This window comes from Malus sylvestris, chromosome 3, assembly GCF_916048215.2.
Source record: "Malus sylvestris chromosome 3, drMalSylv7.2, whole genome shotgun sequence".
In the NCBI taxonomy this organism is placed as follows: Eukaryota; Viridiplantae; Streptophyta; class Magnoliopsida; order Rosales; family Rosaceae; genus Malus; species Malus sylvestris.
The window spans coordinates 6,519,195-6,539,686 of NC_062262.1; the positions used below are offsets into that span (position 1 = coordinate 6,519,195).

A 20,492-nucleotide genomic window follows, 5' to 3' on the forward strand; every position below is an offset into this window, starting at 1 on the left:
TGAGATCATATTTTGTAGATCACATTTAAATTATTTCTTTAATAAAAATAGGATCCACAAGTACAGACCTGAACAATATCACAAAGTTCGCCTAGATACAACCGATCTTCATCACAATACAAACCAAACACTACATATTCGACAGAAACTAACCGAAACTGGCCTAAAGCCAACCAGGTCCAAACTCCCTTCGCAACTAGATCTCACATTTTTCACTTTATCTCAAACCCAAATGTTACCATGTAAATAAAAATTAGTCTCAGACAAACAGGAAATACTGTGGATTCCTGTGCAGTAACAACAAAAGCAAGCTCTTCTTTGTGTAACCAATCCCTCCTCATTGTTCTTGCTTTGGCTCCCTAAGCTCTGAAATGAAGGTATTGGTAAGAGCAGAATCACCGATAAATGAGGCCGGCCGCCAAAAGAAGCAACGCCTGCAAAAAGAGTAACAAACTCTAACGTTAAAAGAATTTAAACAGATGACTAATCTTACATGTCCACAAAATGGGCTGTCTTCAAATTCAAGGCTTCAACTTTGTAGGTCAACGTATGGATTGACTCAATTAAGTATTTGATTACTTGTTTGGGATTGCGGTATTAGAGATGTTGGATAAGACGACGAATCAGTCGAGGTGATTTGTGTTGCCGATGATTCATAAGGAAATCCCGAGGGACATGAAATCTGGTAACAGAGATTCCACATAAACTAATAAAGCAACACATAAGTGGCTGAACATCAACTGCCTGCGCTAGCTAGTTTGCCCGTCTCGAGTCAAATCTACGATTTTTCAATAGGGATCATTTCACCAACCTGATAGTCTGTTGACATTTTCTAAATTGAATGTAAGCTCTCGATTTTATGATAAGCCAATGGCCTAAATTGTTAAAAGAACTTGCAAATCTGAAACCAACGGATTCTTTCAGTAAGGTTAATCAAACATTATAAATGACAACTCACTCACCTTCCTCTTGCCCACATGCACGGTATGATCCTCGATGTCAGTGAAAGGTAATTCTTGAAGAACAGAGATTTCAAGGATTGGAGATATCAGTCGTACAACTAGAATGCAGTCACTCTGAAGATAGCAGGTCCTCTAAGAAATCCTTCCACAGGATCTGAATGTTTACGAGCAAGCTCGATAACTGTTCCCATGGGGATTGTCAAGTAACTGAAGATAGTATCAACCAAATCATTACCAGACTCAACGAAAATAATCTTGTTGATTCCCTTGTCCACCAAGGCCTTCACGCAAATAGTAGGATTAGAAGCCATGGATTCTAAGGATAAGACCTACAACGAACGTTGGCTAAACGAAAATGGAGTCTATTATAAAGCAATAGGTTTCTTTGGCAGGTGAAAAGCATAAAGGTGAATTCAATAAATTCTCTTGATTTATTGTAGATCATTTGAATCATGTTGGAAGACGAAGCATCAGGTGAACCAAATAAATACATTTACCATTGTAAATGTGGAATTTTGAAAAGGAAGTCGTTTAGGTCGAAATTGCAAACCTCAACGATGACTTGAAGACTTTTCAAAGCTTCTTTAGCACACTGAGAACACGTCTTGATACACAAGTGTCAACGTTTCGATACACTAATTATCTCTCTAATAAAAGTAGGATTTACAATACAATATAAGTACAGAGTTGAACAATATCACAAGGTTCGCCTAGATACAACCGATCTTTATTATAATAGTTCGGCAGCCTTTTACCAAACCAAACCATACAAATACCAAACCAAACCATACAAATTCGACAGAAACAAACCAAAACTGGCTAAAGCCAACAAGGTCCAAACACCCTTCGCAACCAGATCTCAAATTTTTCATTTTATCTCAAACCCAAATGTTACCATGTAATAAAAATTAATCTCACAAATAGGAATATTGTGGAGTTTGTTGGTATATGGTCCAGCCCATGATCAATGTTCTAGATTATTCTAGTAAGCAAGAGAGATGGCTGGAGCATGCTAGACAATTCTAGCATGTTATTAAGTTGATGGAAGAAGCTAGAGAGTACTAGCTTCCTTGGTTGCAAATGGAAAGATCTAGAAGCCACACTTTTGTGGCTAGTCTAGATCTTTCTATGCTAGAGGTTTGAAGAATACACTAGAAACTAGTAGAATGCCAAACCCTCACCTATAAATATGGGTGTGATGTTGTAGTGAACCAACAAAATCAAGAGAGTAGTGAGTAGCAAAGGATCAAGTCCAAAGCTAGAGTTCCACTCCAAGAGTGAGAGTGAGAGTGTTCCACTACACATTGTGTGAGTGAAGTTTAGTGTGATAGAAAGTGTGTGTCCTACTTTCTTGTATCCATCAAGCCTTGTCTTTGGCTTGGTAAGACTACTCTTGTTGTACTCATCTTTTCATATAGTGAAGATTGATCCTTGTTTGGTGGACGTAGGCATAAATTGCCGAACCACATAAATTCTTGGTGTCCATTTTCTACTTTACTTTGTGCATTCTCTATCTTGTAGTACTGACATTCCTAACAGAGTTCTTATGCAGTAACAACAAAAGCAAGCTCTTCTTTGTGTGATCAATCCTTGCTTATTGTTCTTGCTTTGGCTCCCTAAGCTCTCTAATGAAGGTATTGGTTAGAGCAGAATCACCAACAAACGAGGCCACCAAAAGAAGCAAAGCCTGCAAAAAGTAACAAACTCTGAAGTTAAAAGAAATTTAAACAGATAACTAATGTTACATGTCCACAAAATGGGATTCCTTCAACTTTGAAGGTGGACGTACGGATTGGCTCAATTAAGTATTCGATTACATGTTTGGGATTATGGTATCATTTTCCAACAATTGACTACCCTTGTTGGTTAGAGCAATCAATAACATAACATTGTGGACTGATGCAAATCAACAACCGTAACAAGGGAACTCCACTGACAGATTAGAGATGTTGGATAAGATCACTTATCAGTCAAGGTGATATGTGTTGCCGATGATTCATAAGGAAATCCCAGAGGGACATGAAATCTGGTAACAAAAATTCCACAGAAACTAATGAAGCATAACATTAGTGGATGAACATCAAACTTTATAAATGACAACTCACCTCCCTCTTGCCCATATGCACGATATGGTCCTCGATGTCGGTGAAAGGTACCTTCAATTCTTGAATAACAGACATTTCAAGGATTAGAGATAACGGTCTTACAACTAGATTGTCAGTCACTGTGAAGGTATCAGGTCCTTTCAGAAAACCTTGAGCACTTTCATCGCTATCTTCATGAGATTTGGGATAAAAAACATTAAGTTTAACCGACTCCGCTGAAGTATTATCAGGAATACAGCACTTATCAGTAGTTAACTTCTCGTTGAGATAATAAAATGAGGTTTCCTCGATTCCTAACAGAGGGTTCTCGTATCGAAAACCAGGTGCAAGCTTTGGATTGACCAACAATTCCTTGTGGAAATTTGACTTCAAGTATTTCTCATCAAGATCTTCGACACTCTTGTACAACTGATCGAGACAGCCTTTCCATGAAACATTCCGCATCTTTTCTAATATATACCCAAGTGGGAGAGTCAAGAAACTGCAGAGTAGATTGACAAAATCCTCTTGTGCCTCTGCATAACAAACAATCTTCTTAGACTTGCTAACTACAAGCTTAAGAGAAATGTTTTTCTCTTCCTCATTGATTGTGTCACCATGCATTTGAGAATCAATCGATATTCCTTGACTGGAATGTACATCTCCCAAACTTGGTTTTGGTTCGTTTTTCAGAAGAATTTCAGTCAATGGTGTCTTTGATACAAACGAATGCATAAGCAAATTCAAAGCCTGGAAAAAAGAGACATCAAGCTAGTTAGAAACCACTTCTATTGTTGTTGATGAAAAAAAAAATTGAAGGCACACCCCACAAGAGGAATACCTCCTGAATTCCCATATTGAAAGTCAACTCCTCCGTAGTTTTAGAATCTGTGACCCCTAGCTTTGAAAACAAACAAATGCTTGTTGCACTTACTGGGGAAATGACCTGTAAATCATCGGTAATTATCAGCCTGGGTCGCTCTTTCACAAAGACGCCTCCAACTTGAGTATTATCCACTGGAATCTTCCAACCAAAAGTAGAAGCACAGGAAGGACAGATGACACTTTGATAATAGCTTAAAAAGCATCCGTTATAGCACCGAAAGTACCGTGTTGGCCTATCATCGTCAATTTTCAACTTGAGGTTCTGGCATTGAAGATCAGCAGAATTGCAGGGAAGTAACAACATATCTCTACATTCATTTGACCGGAAGTTACGCACGTCAAATTTCTCAATACTCTGATACAAATTTCTTAGACAACCTATTTCCACTGGTACTGAATCTTCAGCAAGCCTGACAATTCTTCCCATGGGCATTGTCAAGAAACTGAAGAGAACATCAAAAAAATCACCGTCGGACTCTACGAAGATAACTTTGTTGCTTCCCCTGTCCACCAAGGCCTTCAAGCTAATAACATTTTTGAGATCCTCATCCAACACAGGCTTTTTTTCAGCCATGATTGAAAGAAAGTATAAAGTCGGATTGCTATCCTGTTGTTGAACAGATTCAGTAAGCAATTGTCATTTGTCACAAATATTTGTTGTTGGATAATGACAACCGAAATAAAGCCTGACTAGTCCGTGCTGTTGGTAAGTTGTTTCCCTCCTTAAACATGAAAGAAGCTTCAAAATACAAATCAACTACTGGGAAAGAGATAAAATCTTGCCGAAAAAATAGCTTAAGCTATAGGAAACAGATTATCTAAAACCGGCAGACCCTATTTTTATTTGAAAATCTTCTAGCAGATAACAAATATGATACTAAATACAACAACAACAACAACAACAACAACAAAGCCTTTTCCCACTAAGTGGGGTCGGCTATATGAATCCTAGAACGCCATTGCGCTCGGTTTTGTGGCATGTCCTCCGTTAGATCCAAGTACTCTAAGTCTTTTCTTAGAGTCTCTTCCAAAGTTTTCCTAGGTCTTCCTCTACCCCTTCGGCCCTGGACCTTTGTCCCGTAGTCACATCTTCGAACCGGAGCGTCAGTCGGCCTTCTTTGCACATGTCCAAATCACCGGAGCCGATTTTCTCTCATCTTTCCTACAATTTCGGCTACTCCTACTTTACCTCGGATATCCTCATTCCCAATCTTATCCTTTCTCGTGTGTCCACACATCCCACGAAGCATCCTCATCTCCGCTACACCCATTTTGTGTACGTGTTGATGCTTCACCGCCCAACATTCTGTGCCATACAACATCGCTGGCCTTATTGCCGTCCTATAAAATTTTCCCTTGAGCTTCAGTGGCCTACGACGGTCACACAACACGCCGGATGCACTCTTACACTTCATCCATCCAGCTCGTATTCTATGGTTGAGATCTCCATCTAATTCTCCGTTCTCTTGCAAGATAGATCCTAGGTAGCGAAAACGGTCGCTTTTTGTGATCTTCGCTAGATTGCTCCGGTCATTAGTGTGGATAAGTATATAAATGGATAGAGATAGGAAAGCAAACACAAGATGTACGTGGTTCACCCAGATTGGCTACGTCCACGGAATAGAAGAGTTCTCATTAATTGTGAAGGGTTTACACAAGTACATAGGTTCAAGCTCTCCTTTAGTGAGTACAAGTGAATGATTTAGTACAAATGACATTAGGAAATATTGTGGGAGAATGATCTCGTAATCACGAAACTTCTAAGTATCGGAGTGTGGTGTCGTCTTGACTTGCCTTATCTGTCTCATAGGTAAATGTGGCATCTTCTCTGGAAGTACTCTTCCTCCATCCAGGGGTGGTATCTTTAACTGGTGGAGATGCACAAGGTAATGTATCAATTTCACTTGAAGCTTACTTGTAGTTTCAGGCTTGGTCAAGCGCGATACAAACCATATAGTAGGAGTCCCCAAGTCGCCGAGCTAGGGGGTCTGCTGAAAGAGGTGACAGACAAGGTAAGCAATCAGAGCTCCGACTGATTGTTCACCTTCTCCCCATCTTGCAGCAGCAGGAAGGATAAAGAGAAGAAAAATGAGAAGAGATGATATGAGATACTTTTGCTTTTGAAGAAGTAACTTTCCACAGGCTTATTCTTGAACTGAGCTGGAGGGTTTTCTGGTTTCCTCCAGAGTATAAGGCTGACTGAAGAATTTGAGGGTCAAAACAAGTCCATCAAATCTAGAGTACGTTCCACCCTGCTGATATGGGATACTTTTGCTTTTGACAGAGTAATGGATGTATCGGCACGTGTGCTGTTACGCTTGTCTCCACATGCTTCCTTGTATCCTTCGCACTTGCCCTATCTGTTCCTCAAGCAGATGCGGAATCTTCCCTGGAAACATAAGATGTTGAAGATGAGTATTCGAGTGCAATGCCAGGTAAGTAATCAGGTAAGGGGTTCCAGGCAGTCAGTTCCTGGATGGAAGCTTGATTCCAAGTGCTGACTGATTGCTTCTTTCTCCTTGTCTTGCAGGTAAAAACAAGGCCAAAGGAAAAGACAGGGAAAAAGCATGATATGGGATACTCTTGCTTTTAACCCTGATGATATGAGATATTCTTGCTCTAGTATAGCTTGTTTGCAGAGGTATTATCGGGGGGAAAGAAAGCTGAATATTTCGAAAGGCTTCGTTGGGAGTGCCCTCTCATATATGATAAAGGGTTGAGCATTTTTGCAGGTCTGCCTGTCCGTTGGGGATGGAGGTCGACATATATAGGAGTCTCCCTAACAACAAGTAGTAATGTTATTCCTTTACCCTGCTTGGTCATAGCACGGTAGTGGGAGCTGTCAGTTTCACATGTTTTAACTTTGTCAGAGCACTTTGAAAAAGTGGTATGTGGTATCTGGCTCTCGAGATTCGGAGAACGATGCCTCTTCGATTTTTGAGAAAGCAATCATGCTGGGGGTCTGGCTCTCGAGATTCGGAGAGCAGTGTCTCTTCGATTTTTGAGGAAGTAATCATGTTGGGAGTCTGGCTCTCGAGATTCGGAGGGCGGTGCCTCTTCGATTTTGGAGCAAGCAACCTTGTTGGGAGTGTTGTCTCGAATGTGAGTAAAGGTTGGGCATGTTTGCTAGTCTACCTTGCCACGAAGCACAAATGTTGACACACAGGGACTTTCCAATTATCCAGCAATGGTACTGTTCCTTTACCCTCTCTTCGATTTTGAGAAAGTAGTCATGTTGGGAGTCTGGCTCTCGAGATTCGGAGGACGGTGCCTCTTCGATTTTGGAGCAAGCAATCTTGTTGGGAGTGTTTTCTCGAATGTGAGTAAAGGTTGGGCATGTTTGCTAGTCTACCTTGCCACGAAGCACAGAAGTTGACACACAGGGACTTTCCAATTATCCAGCAGTGGTACTGTTCCTTTACCCTTGTGGGTAATAATATGGTAGCTAGACCTTCAAAATTTATGTGTCTAAACTTTGTTAGTGCTGTTTCTTTGCTATTCTTTTACCTTTCTTGGTCAGAGCGATGTAGTGGGAGCTGCAGGCTTCACGTGCTCAACTTTGGCAGAGAACTTTAGCAAAGTTATCTGTGGTACCCATGAGCTATTGTTGCGTGTGGGAAGTGGGTGATTGAACAGTAAGATTCATGTGCTTTCTACTTCACCAGAAATCTTCGACAGAATGCCCATAATTTCTGCAAAGCTGAGTGTGCGTGTGACAGGTGCTGACAAGGCTAGAAAAGTAGGTGACTCTTCGATTTCTGAGATCGGCCTTCGTGGTCTCTGAGCAGCCCAGCTTTTGAGAAAGCGAGCGCCTCTTCGATTGATTCGGAGAACGATGCCTCATCGATTTTTTAGAAAGCAATCATGCTGGGGGTCTGGCTCTCGAAGATTCGGGGAGCAGTGTCTCTTCCATTTTTGAGAAAGTAATCATGTTGGGAGTCTGGCTCTCGAGATTCGGAGGGCGGTGCCTCTTCGATTTTGGAGCAAGCAATCTTGTTGGGAGTGTTTTCTCGAATGTGAGTAAAGGTTGGGCATGTTTGCTAGTCTACCTTGCCACGAAGCACAGAGGTTGACACACAAGGACTTTCCAATTATCCAGCAATGGTACTGTTCCTTTACCCTCTCTTCGATTTTTAAGAAAGTAGTCATGTTGGGAGTCTGGCTCTCGAGATTCGGAGGACGGTGCCTCTTCGATTTTGGAGCAAGCAATCTTATTGGGAGTGTTTTCTCGAATGTGAGTAAAGGTTGAGCATGTTTGCTAGTCTACCTTGCCACGAAGCACAGAGGTTGACACACAGGGACTTTCCAATTATCCAGCAGTGGTACTGTTCCTTTACCCTTGTGGGTAATAATATGGTAGCTAGACCTTCAAAATTTATGGGTCTAAACTTTGTTAGTGCTGTTTCTTTGCCTATTCTTTTTCCCTTCTTGGTCAGAGCGATGTAGTAGGAGCTGCAAGCTTCACGTGCTCAACTTTGCAGAGAACTTTGGCAAAGTTATCTGTGGTACCCATGAGCTATTGTTGCGTGTGGGAAGTGAGTGATTGAACAGTAAGATTCATGTGTTTTCTACTTCCCCAGAAGTCTTCGACAGAATGCCCATAATTTCCGCAAAGCTGAGTGTGCGTGTGACAGGTGCTGACAAGGCTGGAAAAGTAGGTGCCTCTTCGATTTCTGAGATCGGCCCTCGTGGTCTCTGGGGAGCCCAGCTTTTGAGAAAGCGAGCGCCTCTTCGATTTCTGAGATCGGCCTTCGTGGTCTTTGAGCAGCCCAACTTTTGAGAAAGCAAACGCCTCTTCGATTTCTGAGATCAACCCTCGTGATCTCTAAGCAGCCCAGCTTTTGAGAAAGCAAACGCCTCTTCGATTTCTGAGCAGGCGCCTCTTCGATTTCTGAAGCTTCGTCGAGTGCAGATTTTTATAGGGGCTGGCATTAAGTTCCAAAGCACACTTGAATCTCCACCAGTAGAAGCTTCATTCTTGCACTTCTAAGATCTTGATTTGTCCGACCTCTTCTCTCTTCAACACCTTTGAAAATGTCTGGCCCCTCCGACCGTCGTTTTGACTTGAACCTTGTTGAAGAGGCAGCCCCGCCTTCTCCAGACAACATATGGCGCCCATCCTTCGTCTCCCCTACTGGTCCTCTTACCGTTGGGGATTCTGTGATGAAGAATGATATGACCGCTGCGGTGGTGGCCAGGAACCTTCTCACTCCCAAAGATAACAGACTACTTTCCAAACGGTCTGATGAGTTAGCTGTTAAGGATTCGCTGGCTCTCAGTGTTCAGTGTGCAGGTTCTGTGTCTAATATGGCCCAACGCCTATTTGCTCGAACCCGCCAAGTTGAATCATTGGCGGCTGAAGTGATGAGTCTCAAACAGGAGATTAGAGGGCTCAAGCATGAGAATAAACAGTTGCACCGGCTCGCACATGACTATGCTACAAACATGAAGAGGAAGCTTGACCAGATGAAGGAAATTGATGGTCAGGTTTTACTTGATCATCAGAGATTTGTGGGTTTGTTCCAAAGGCATTTATTGCCTTCGTCTTCTGGGGCTGTACCGCGTAATGAAGCTCCAAATGATCAACCTCTGATGCCTCCTCCTTCTAGGGTTCTGTCCAGTACTGAGGCTCCAAATGATCCCCCTCCGGTGCCTTCTCTTTCTGGGGCTCTACCGACTGCTGAGGCTTCTCCTAAGCAACCTTTGTGAAGGCTCCCTCTTGTGTGTTTATTTTGACTCATGTATATGTACATATTTGTAGCTTATCGGGGATATCAATAAATAAGCTTTCCTTCATTTCAACGTATTGTGTTAAATACACCAAAGCCTTCTTCGCTAAGTTCTTTGAATTTTCTTTTGTTGAAGCTTGTATGTTGAAGCTTTCTGAGTGGAGCATGTAGGTTGGGGTAGTGTTCCCTTAATTTTCCGAGTGAGGAAAACTTCTCGGTTGGAGACTTGGAAAATCCAAGTCACTGAGTGGGATCGGCTATATGAATCTTAGAACGCCATTGTGCTCGATCCTGTGTCATGTCCTTCGTTAGATCCAAGTACTCTAAGTCTTTTCTTAGAGTCTCTTCCAAAGTTTTCCTAGGTCTTCCTCTACCCCTTCGGCCCTGAACCTCTGTCCCATAGTCGCATCTTCTAATCGGAGCGTCAGTAGGCCTTCTTTGCACATGTCCAAACCACCGTAACCGATTTTCTCTCATCTTTCCTTCAATTTCGGCTACTCCTACTTTACCCCGGATATCCTCATTCCTAATCTTATCCTTTCTCGTGTGCCCACACATCCAACGAAGCATCCTCATCTCCGCTACACCCATTTTGTGTACGTGTTGATGTTTCACCGCCCAACATTCTGTGCCATACAGCATCGCCGGCCTTATTGCCGTCCTATAAAATTTTCCCTTGAGCTTCAGTGGCATACGGCGGTCACATAACACGCCGGATGCACTCTTCCACTTCATCCATCCAGCTTGTATTCTATGGTTGAGATCTCCATCTAATTCTCCGTTCTTTTGCAAGATAGATCCTAGGTAACGAAAACGGTCGCTCTTTGGTATTTCTTGATCTCCGATCCTCACCCCTAACTCGTTTTGGCCTCCATTTGCACTGAACTTGCACTCCATATATTCTGTCTTTGATCGGCTTAGGCGAAGACCTTTAGATTCCAACACTTCTCTCCAAAGGTTAAGCTTTGCATTTACCCCTTCCTGAGTTTCATCTATCAACACTATATCGTCTGCGAAAAGCATACACCAAGGAATATCATCTTGAATATGTCCTGTTAACTCATCCATTACCAACGCAAAAAGGTAAGGACTTAAGGATGAGCCTTGATGTAATCCTACAGTTATGGGAAAGCTTTCGGTTTGTCCTTCATGAGTTCTTACGGCAGTCTTTGCTCCTTCATACATATCCTTTATAGCTTGGATATATGCTACTCGTACTCATTTCTTCTCTAAAATCCTCCAAAGAATGTCTCTTGGGACCCTATCATACGCTTTTTCCAAATCTATAAAGACCATGTGTAAATCCTTTTTCTCATCTCTATATCTTTCCATCAATCTTCGTAAGAGATAGATTGCCTCCATGGTTGAGCGCCCTGGCATGAACCCGAATTGGTTGTCCGAAACCCGTGTCTTTTGCCTCAATCTATGCTCAATGACTCTCTCCCAGAGCTTCATTGTATGACTCATTAGCTTAATACCCCTATAGTTCATGCAATTTTGTACGTCGCCCTTATTCTTGTAGATAGGCACCAAAGTGCTCGTTCGCCACTCATTTGGCATCTTCTTCGTTTTCAAAATCCTATTGAAAAGGTCAGTGAGCCATGTTATACCTGTCTCTCCCAAAAGTTTCCACACTTCGATTGGTATATCGTCTGGGCCTATTGCTTTTTTATGCTTCATCTTCTTCAAAGCTACAACCACTTCTTCCTTCCGGATTCGACGATAAAAAGAGTAGTTTCTACACTCTTCTGAGTTACTCAACTCCCCTAAAGAAGCACTCATTTCATGTCCTTCATTGAAAAGATTATGAAAATAACCTCTCCATCTGTCTTTAACCGCGTTCTCTGTAGCAAGAACCTTTCCATCCTCATCCTTGATGCACCTCACTTGGTTTAGATCCCTTGTCTTCTTTTCCCTTGCTCTAGATAGTTTATAGATATCCAACTCTCCTTCTTTGGTATCTAGTCGTTTATACATATCGTCGTAAGCCGCTAACTTAGCTTCTCTGACAGCTTTCTTCGCCTCTTGCTTCGCTTTTCTATACCTTTCACCATTTTCATCGGTCCTCTCCTTGTATAAGGCTTTACAACATTCCTTCTTAGCCTTCACCTTTGTTTGTACCTCCTCATTCCACCACCAAGATTCCTTTTGGTGTGGGGCAAAGCCCTTGGACTCTCCTAATACCTCTTTTGCTACTTTTCGGATACAACTAGCCATGGAATCCCACATTTGGCTAGCTTCCCCCTCTCTATCCCACACACATTGGGTGATTACCTTCTCTTTGAAAATGGCTTGTTTTTCTTCTTTTAGATTCCACCATCTAGTCCTTGGGCACTTCCAAGTCTTGTTCTTTTGTCTTACTCTTTTGATATGTACATCCATCACCAACAAGCGATGTTGATTAGCCACACTCTCTCCTGGTATAACTTTGCAATCCTTACAAGTTATACGATCCCCTTTTCTCATTAGAAGAAAATCTATTTGTGTTTTTGACGACCCACTCTTGTAGGTGATCACATGTTCTTCTCTCTTTTTAAAGAAGGTGTTGGCTAAGAAGAGATCATATGTCATTGCAAAATCCAAGATAGCTTCCCCATCCTCGTTTCTCTCCCCAAAACCATGGCCACCATGAAAACCTCCATAGTTGCTTGTCTCCCTGCCCACGTGTCCATTTAAATCTCCTCCTATAAATAACTTCTCCGTCTGAGCAATTCCTTGCACCAAGTCTCCAAGATCTTCCCAAAATTTCTCCTTCGAACTCGTATCCAACCCTACTTGAGGTGCGTACGCACTAATCACATTGATAAGTTCTTGTCCTATTACAATCTAGATTGCCATGATTCTATCTCCTACCCTCTTGACATCTACAACATCTTGTACCAAGGTCTTGTCCACGATGATGCCAACACCGTTTCTCGTTCTATTTGTGCCCGAATACCAAAGTTTAAACCCTGAGTTTTCTAGATCCTTTGCCTTACTACCAACCCACTTAGTTTCTTGTAGGCACATAATATTTATCCTTCTCCTCACCATAACTTCCACTACTTCCATAGATTTTCCCGTTAAGGTTCCTATATTCCACGTTCCTAAACGCATTTTGCTCTCTTGAACTCTACCCTTCTGTCCTAGCTTCTTCACCCTCCCCCGTCTAATAGGATCAAAGTACTTCTTTTGTGTGTCCCGGGTAAAGTTGATAGGAGCATATGCTCCCAAACAACTTTGAGTGGAGTCGTTCGAAAAGAAGTTTCTATGGCCCCCTTGCTCATTTAACACTGCATCCGGGTGCCGATGGAGATACAGCGACCCTTGCTCACTTATCACTGTGCTCGGGCCACACAGCGCGCCACTTACGGGTGACGCCCTAGCTTTAGCGCGATTTTGTTCTGGATTCATTTTCATAAGGATTCGACGTGATCATGGAGTGCCGGCTGTCGACTACCTGACGCCCTCCCCCTCCTCCTTTATCCGGGCTTGGGACCGGCCATGTAAGACATAGGCGGAGTTAAATATGATACTAAATGATTGAAAAAAATAACCATCTTATTGAATTCTCTGGAAAAAAAAAAGAAACGTTAAAAAAAATCATAAATCTTTCTAAGGAAATTTCAAATAATCTTTTTTAGAATTGTGACCGTTTTGTAACCATGTTATTTTTTGTTTCAGTTAGTGATAGAGGGGATATATTTCGGGAGAGTTGAAACGAAAATCATTTCATTTTCACTTTGAAGATTTTGTTTTCATTTATTTCTTCCTTATTTCTTCCCCTCTCGCGTCACTTTCCCTATATATTTTCCTCATGTCTCAAGCACAAAAATGAAAATCAGGACCTAAAAACCAATCCAAAAAGCCCGCAATATGACATTATTTTCTTTTTCATTTTATGTAATATGAAATTTGAAGTGACAACCTTCCTGATAAAGGGAACCATTTTGCGTAGAAAAGCTTGGATTGATCACAAGAAATGATATAAGTACTACTAATATAGGATCCAACATGTTAAAAAGTAAATAAGACAACAAATAAGAGGTTCTTAATTACTTAGTTCAGAAACTCCTTCAACCTTCCAACATGCAAAATCTGAATATGTTACCCAAAACATTAATGAGAATCCTAACTCAACATCTCACGTACACTTAACCGTACCAGAACAAAAAAACATGAAACTTGAAGAACAAACCTTTCTGGGTTGAATTGGCGAGCCGAAGTAATGGATGAAATATACGAAAGCACACAAGGAAGATCATCGACTTTGGAGAGAAAATATAGTGATAAAAAGTAAAGTGATTGCTTTATTTCACAACATTATCTTCTTTTTTTTTTTTAAATTTTAACGAAAAGTTTTCAGTACTGTTCATTTTAACGAAAAATTACATTTTTACACTAAAAAGTCAATCCTGGTACTATTCACTCTACCATTTATTTTGTCTTTATCGTTAAAACTCAAAATTTTCAAAATTTTTTAATTAGTTTTCCTGTTTTTTTTGCTAGACACAACATTATCTTTTCATAACAGGAATGCTGCAGTAGATTTGACATTATTGGTTAATTAAAAAAACAATGCTAAATAGACTCTTTTAAATTGAAATTCTCCATCCTATAAAAAAAATGGAATTCTCTATAGACTCTTTATTAGTTTACAGCTTAATATCAATTATCATGCCAAATTTATAAAATTTTGCAAATAAAATATGAGATGACATATAATTTATAAATAATCTCACTTTTGAAAAAATCTTATTAACTTTCCATAAGGAGATGTTACCTAAAAGTAATAAAATTTTATATTTAAAATTTCAAAGCGTTTGGAATCCAATTCACTAGTTTCTTCCTAGTTAAGGATTGAGATTGATACTTTTAAGCGGGATGTTTTACATTAGATTTTTGTTGATGACGAGTTTGATTTTTAATATGTGGCATATCACTCGTATTAAAAAGAGTAGTTATCTTCACACACTCATTTTTACTTCGCACATTTTTGTTAGTTTTTTTTTCTATTAATATTATTTAATTTATTTGATCCAACGACCGAAAATTAAGAGGAGTGTGTGAGAAGTAAAAAGGGGTATGTGGATTGCACCACACAGAAAAAATATATTGACATTGCATGACAAGTGCCCTTTTTGGAAAGCTAAAGCTAAAATTAGACTTGGTAATCGTGTCATATTTGTCGTGTTCGTGTCGTTTTCGTGACATACAAGATATCTTAGTGGATCGTGTTGTGTCAAATCCGTTAAAATGAACTGATAATATGATATGAACTAAACTCAACCGGTTAAAATTAACGAGTAATATCACCCTATCCGTTACCATTAAGAAAATATATTTGACTTCCATTAATAATCGAATGAAAAACATCATACTAAATTAGTATATACACAACACATTGACATATTGTTTAATTAAAAAATAAATAAAAATGTCAAGGAGACTTTTAAAGTGAGACTCTTCGTAGATTCTTTGTCATCTCAAGACGTCAATTTATGTGTTAATATTATAAAATATAAGATAGCAGATTGTTCGTAGACTCCCACTTTTGATATATTCTCCTTAGCTTTTGACAAGGAGATGTTACCTAAGAGTGAAAGTAAGAAAATTTTATATTTAAAATTTCAAAGCGTTGGAATCCCACTCACAAATTTCTTCCTAGTTAAGGATTGAGATTGATACTTTTAGGGGGATGTTTTAAGTTAGATTTTTGTTAACCTCGAGTTTGATTGTTTATTTTGTGGCATAGCAATCGTATTAAAAAAAAGTAGGGTTATTTAAACACTTCTTTTTATGTCTCATACATTATTGTTCATTTTTATTCATTGATTTCTTCAATTCATTTAATTCAATTGCTAAAAATTAAGAAAATATATATTGGCATTGAATGACTAGTGCCCTTTTTGAAAAGCTATAGCTAAAATGGTGGCCCATAACAGGCACAAAAATGTTTGATCTTTTAATTTCATGTTTTTTTTCTTATTTGCCCTTGTACAGCTGATCTGTTTGTAGTGATTCAGTCTGAGTACTCTGCTTAATATGTTCATATATATATATTCATCTAATTTAGTCTGAAAAACTTACCCGTAACGTTATATCATTATATCATTGACACATAATGTTATAATAATGGTGTATCCGTACTATTAAATTTAGGGGTTGAGATATGAGGGATGAGGGAAGGGAAATAAGGACAATAGGTGGGGTGTGTGTGGGTGTGGTGGATGCAAGGGGACCATATTTTGTAGATCACATTTAAATTATTTTTCTAATTAAAATAGGATCCACAAGTACAGAAACATTATCACAAAGTACTGCTAGCTACAATCGATCTTCACCACAATACTTCGGCAGGCTTTTACCAAACCAGATCCCACATGTTCGACAGAAACTAACCGAAACTGGCCTAAAGCCCTTTGCAACTAGATCTCATATTTTTCACTTTATCTCAAACCCAAATGTTACCATGTAAATAAAAATTAGTCTCAGACAAACAGGAATACTGTGGATTCCTATGCAGTAACAACAAAAGCAAGCTCTTCTTTGTGTAACCAATAATCCCTCCTTATTGTTCTTGCTTTGGCTCCCCAAGCTCTGAAATGAAGGTATTGGTAAGAGCAGAATCACCAATAAATGAGGCCGCCAAAAGAAGCAACGCCTGCAAAAAGAGTAACAAACTCTAACGTTAAAAGAATTTAAACAGATGACTAATCTTACATGTCCACAAAATGGGATGTCTTCAACTTCCAAGGCTTCAACTTTCAAGGTCAACGTATGGATTGACTCAATTAAGTATTTGATTACTTGTTTGGGATTACGGTATTAGAGATGTTGGATAACAGGACGAATCAGTCGGGGTGATTTGTGTTGCCGATGATTCATAAGGAAATCCCGAGCGACATGAAATCTGGTAACAGAGATTCCACATAAACTAGTAAAGCATCACATAAGTGGCTGAACATCAACTGCCTGTACTAGCTAGTTTACCTGTCTTGAGTCAAATCTACGATTTTCTGTTGACATTTTCTAAATTGAATGTAAGCTCTCGATTTTATGATGAACCAATGGCCTAAATTGTTAAAAGAACTTGCTAATCTGAAACCAACGGATTCTTTCAGTAAGGTTAATCAAACATTACAATGAGAACTCACCTCTCTCTTGCCCACATGCACGGTATGGTCCTCGATGTCAGTGAAAGGTACCTTCAATTCTTGAAGAACAGAGATTTCAAGGATTGGAGATATCGGTCTTACAACTAGATTGTCAGTCACTGTGAAGATAGCAGGTCCTCTCAGAAATCCTTGAGCACTTTTATCTTTATCTTCATGAGATTTGGGATCAACAACATCAAGTTTAACCGACTCCGCTGAACTATTATCAGGAATACAGGATGTATCAGTAGTTAACTTCTTGTCGACATAATAAAAGGACGTCTCCTCGATTCCTAGCAGAGTTTTCTCGTATCGATAACCAGGTGCGAGCTTTGGATTGACCAACAATTCCTTGTGGTAATTTGACTTCAAGTATTGCTCATCAAGATCTTGGACACTCTTGTACAGCTGATCAAGACAGCCCTTCCATGAAATATTTTGCATCTTTTTTAATATAAACCCAAGTGGGAGAGTCAAGAAACTGCAGAGTAGATTAACAAAATCCTCTTGTGCTTCTGCATAACAAACAATCTTTTTACTCTTGCTAACTACAAGCTTAAGAGAAATGTTTTTCTCTTCCTTATTAATTGCGTCGCCATGCATTTGAGAATCAATCGATGTACCTTGACTGGAATGTACATCTCCCAAATTCGGTATTGGTTTGTTCTTCAGAAGAGTTTCAGTCAAAGGTGTCTTTGATACAAACGAATGCATAAGCAAATTCAAAACCTGGAAAATATAAATCAAGTTAGAAACCACTTCTATTGTTGTTGATTAAAAAAAATTAATTTATGGTACAAGAAAGAATTACCTCCAGAACTCCCATATTGAAAGTCAACTCCTCTGTAGTTTTAGAATCCGTGACCCCTAGCTTCGAAAACAAACAAATGCTTGCTGCACTTACTGGGGATATGACCTGTAAATCATCGTTAATTATCAGCCTGGATCGCCCTTTCACAAAGGCTCCTCCAGCTTGAGTATTATCCACTGGAAGATGTATCTCCCTAGTCAAGGGACAAGTACAGGAAGGACAGGGGATATCTCCATAATAGCTTAAGAAGCGTTTGTCATAGCACAAAAAGTACCGTGTCAGCCTACCACTGTCAATTTTCAACTTGAGGTTCTTGCATTGACAATCAGCAGCATTGCAGGGAAGTAACAACATATCTCTACACACATTTGACCGGAAGTCATGCACGTTACATTCATGATTGAAGGAAAGTATAAAGTTGGCTTGCTATCCTGTTGTTGAACAAATTCAGCAAAGCAATTGTTACAAATATTTGTAGTGGGATAATGATAACCGAAATAAAGCCTGTGTAGTCCGTGCTGATGCTAAGTTGTTTCCCTCCTTAAACATGACAGAAGCTTCAAAATACAACTCAACTATTGGGTCAGGGGACGTCTATCATACGCAGCCTTACCCTTGGTTTGCAAAGAGGTTGTTTCCACAACTCAAACCCGTAGCTCGCCCTCATAAATCAACTACTGGGAAAGAGATAAAATCTTGTGGCAAAAATATCTTAAGCTATAGGAAACAGATTATCTAAAACCGGCAAACCTATTTTCATCTGAAAAAATTCTAACTAAAATGATACTAAAAGATTGAAAATATAACCTTCTTATTGAAGGCAAGGAGGTAAAAATTCTCTGGAAAGAAAGAAACATTAAGAAAAAATCTTACATCTTTCTCAGAAAATTTGCAGTAATCTTATTTGGAACGAAAATCATTTCATTTTTACCTTCAAGATTTTGTTTTCATTTTTTCTTCTTCATTTCTTCCCCTCTCTCCCGTCACTTTCCCCATATACTTTCTTCGTGTCTCATGCACAAAAAATGAAAATGAAAACCTAAAAACCAAACCAAACGGCCCTAAATATCAAGTTTTTATTTTATTTTTCATTCTATTTAATATGAAATTTGAAGTGTCAACTTTCATAATAAAGTGAACCATTTTGCGTAGAATAGGTTGGATTGATCACAAGAAATGGTATTAATAAGTAAATAAGACGACAAATAAGAGGACTTGAGAGGTTCTTACCTTCAACCTTCCAACGTGCAAAATCTGAACATTTACCAAGAAGCATTAATCAGAATCCTAAAGAACTCAACATACACTTTACGGTACCAGAAAACAAAACATGAAATTTGCAGATCAAACCTTTCTAGGTGATCACAAGAGAGAAGAACATGTGATCACCTACAAGAGTGGATCGTCAAAAACACAAATAGATTTTCTTCTAATGAGGAAAGGGGATCGTATAACTTGTAAGGATTGCAAAGTTATACCAGGAGAGAGCGTGGCTAATCAACATCGCTTGTTGGTGATGGATGTACATATTAAAAGAGTGAGACAAAAGAACAAGACTTGGAAGTGCCTAAGGACTAGATGGTGGAATCTAAAAGAAGAAAAACAAGTCATTTTCAAAGAGAAAGTAATCACCCAGTGTATGTGGGATAGAGAGAGGGAAGCTAGCCAAATGTAGGATTCCATGGCTAGTTGTATCCGAAAAGAAGCAAAAGAGGTACTAGGAGAGTCCAAGGGCTTTGCCCCACACCAAAAGGAATCTTGGTGGTGGAATGAGGAGGTACAAACAAAGGTGAAGGCTAAGAAGGAATGTTGTAAAGCCTTATACAAGGATAGGACTGATGAAAATTGTGAAAGGTATAGAAAAGCGAAGCAAGAGGCGAAGAAAGCTGTGAGAGAAGCTAAGTTAGCGGCTTACGACGATATGTATAAACGACTAGATACCAAAGAAGGAGAGTTGGATATCTATAAACTAGCTAGAGCAAGGGAAAAGAAGACAAGGGACCTAAACCAAGTGAGGTGCATCAAGGATAAGGATGGAAAGGTTCTTGCTACAGAGAACGCGGTTAAAGACAGATGGAAAGGTTATTTTCATAATCTTTTCAATGAAGGACATGAAATGAGTGCTTCTTTAGGGGAGTTGAGTAACTCAGAAGAGTGTAGAAACTACTCTTTTTATCGTCGAATCCGGAAGGAAGAAGTGGTTGTAGCTTTGAAGAAGATGAAGCATAGAAAAGCAATAGGCCCAGACGATATACCAATCGAAGTGTGAAAAGTTTTAGGAGAGACAGGTATAACATGGCTCACTAACCTTTTCAATAGGATTTTGAAAACGAAGAAGATGCCAAATGAGTGGCGAACGAGCACTTTGGTGCCTATCTACAAGAATAAGGGCGACGTACAAAATTACATGAACTATAGGGGTATTAAGCTAATGAGTCATACAATGAAGCTCTGGGAGAGAGTCATTGAGCATAGATTGAGGCAAGAGACACGGGTTTCGGACAACCAATTCGGGTTCATGCCAGGGCGATCAACCATGGAGGCAATCTATCTCTTACGAAGATTGATGGAAAGATATATAGATGGGAAAAAGGATTTACACATGGTCTTTATAGATTTGGAGAAAGCGTATGATAGGGTCCCAAGAGACATTCTTTGGAGGATTTTATAGAAGAAAGGAGTACGAGTAGTATATATCCAAGCTATAAAGGATATGTATGAAGGAGCAAAGACTGCCGTAAGAACTCATGAAGGACAAACTGAAAGTTTTCCCATAACTGTAGGATTACATCAAGGCTCATCCTTAAGTCCTTACCTTTTTGCGTTGGTAATGGATGAGTTAACATGACATATTCAAGATGATATTCCTTGGTGTATGCTCTTCG

The 20,492-nt window shown here is 39.6% G+C and overlaps 1 protein-coding gene and 1 pseudogene across 4 annotated transcripts in view; both read right to left on the reverse strand.

Annotated features, from left to right (window-relative positions):
* On the reverse strand, nt 1-1,897 carry LOC126614921 (uncharacterized; annotated as a pseudogene).
* The window catches only part of LOC126614906 (uncharacterized), a 41,787-nt gene continuing 21,295 nt past the window's right edge, over nt 1-20,492 (reverse strand). The window contains exons 3-5 of one of the 4 annotated variants that reach the window (XM_050282601.1): nt 16,797-17,525; nt 15,940-16,303; nt 1-68 (exon numbers count right to left, since the gene is read on the reverse strand). In XM_050282601.1, coding sequence (XP_050138558.1) covers nt 16,211-16,303; nt 16,797-17,525 — 822 coding nt within the window. In that variant the 3' untranslated portion in view covers nt 1-68; nt 15,940-16,210. Of the gene's footprint in view, nt 69-1,894; nt 2,650-3,067; nt 3,797-3,887; nt 4,539-15,939; nt 16,304-16,796; nt 17,526-20,492 lie in introns of those variants that run through there. The other 3 variants (XM_050282602.1, XM_050282600.1, XM_050282599.1) reach the window with 3 other exon arrangements.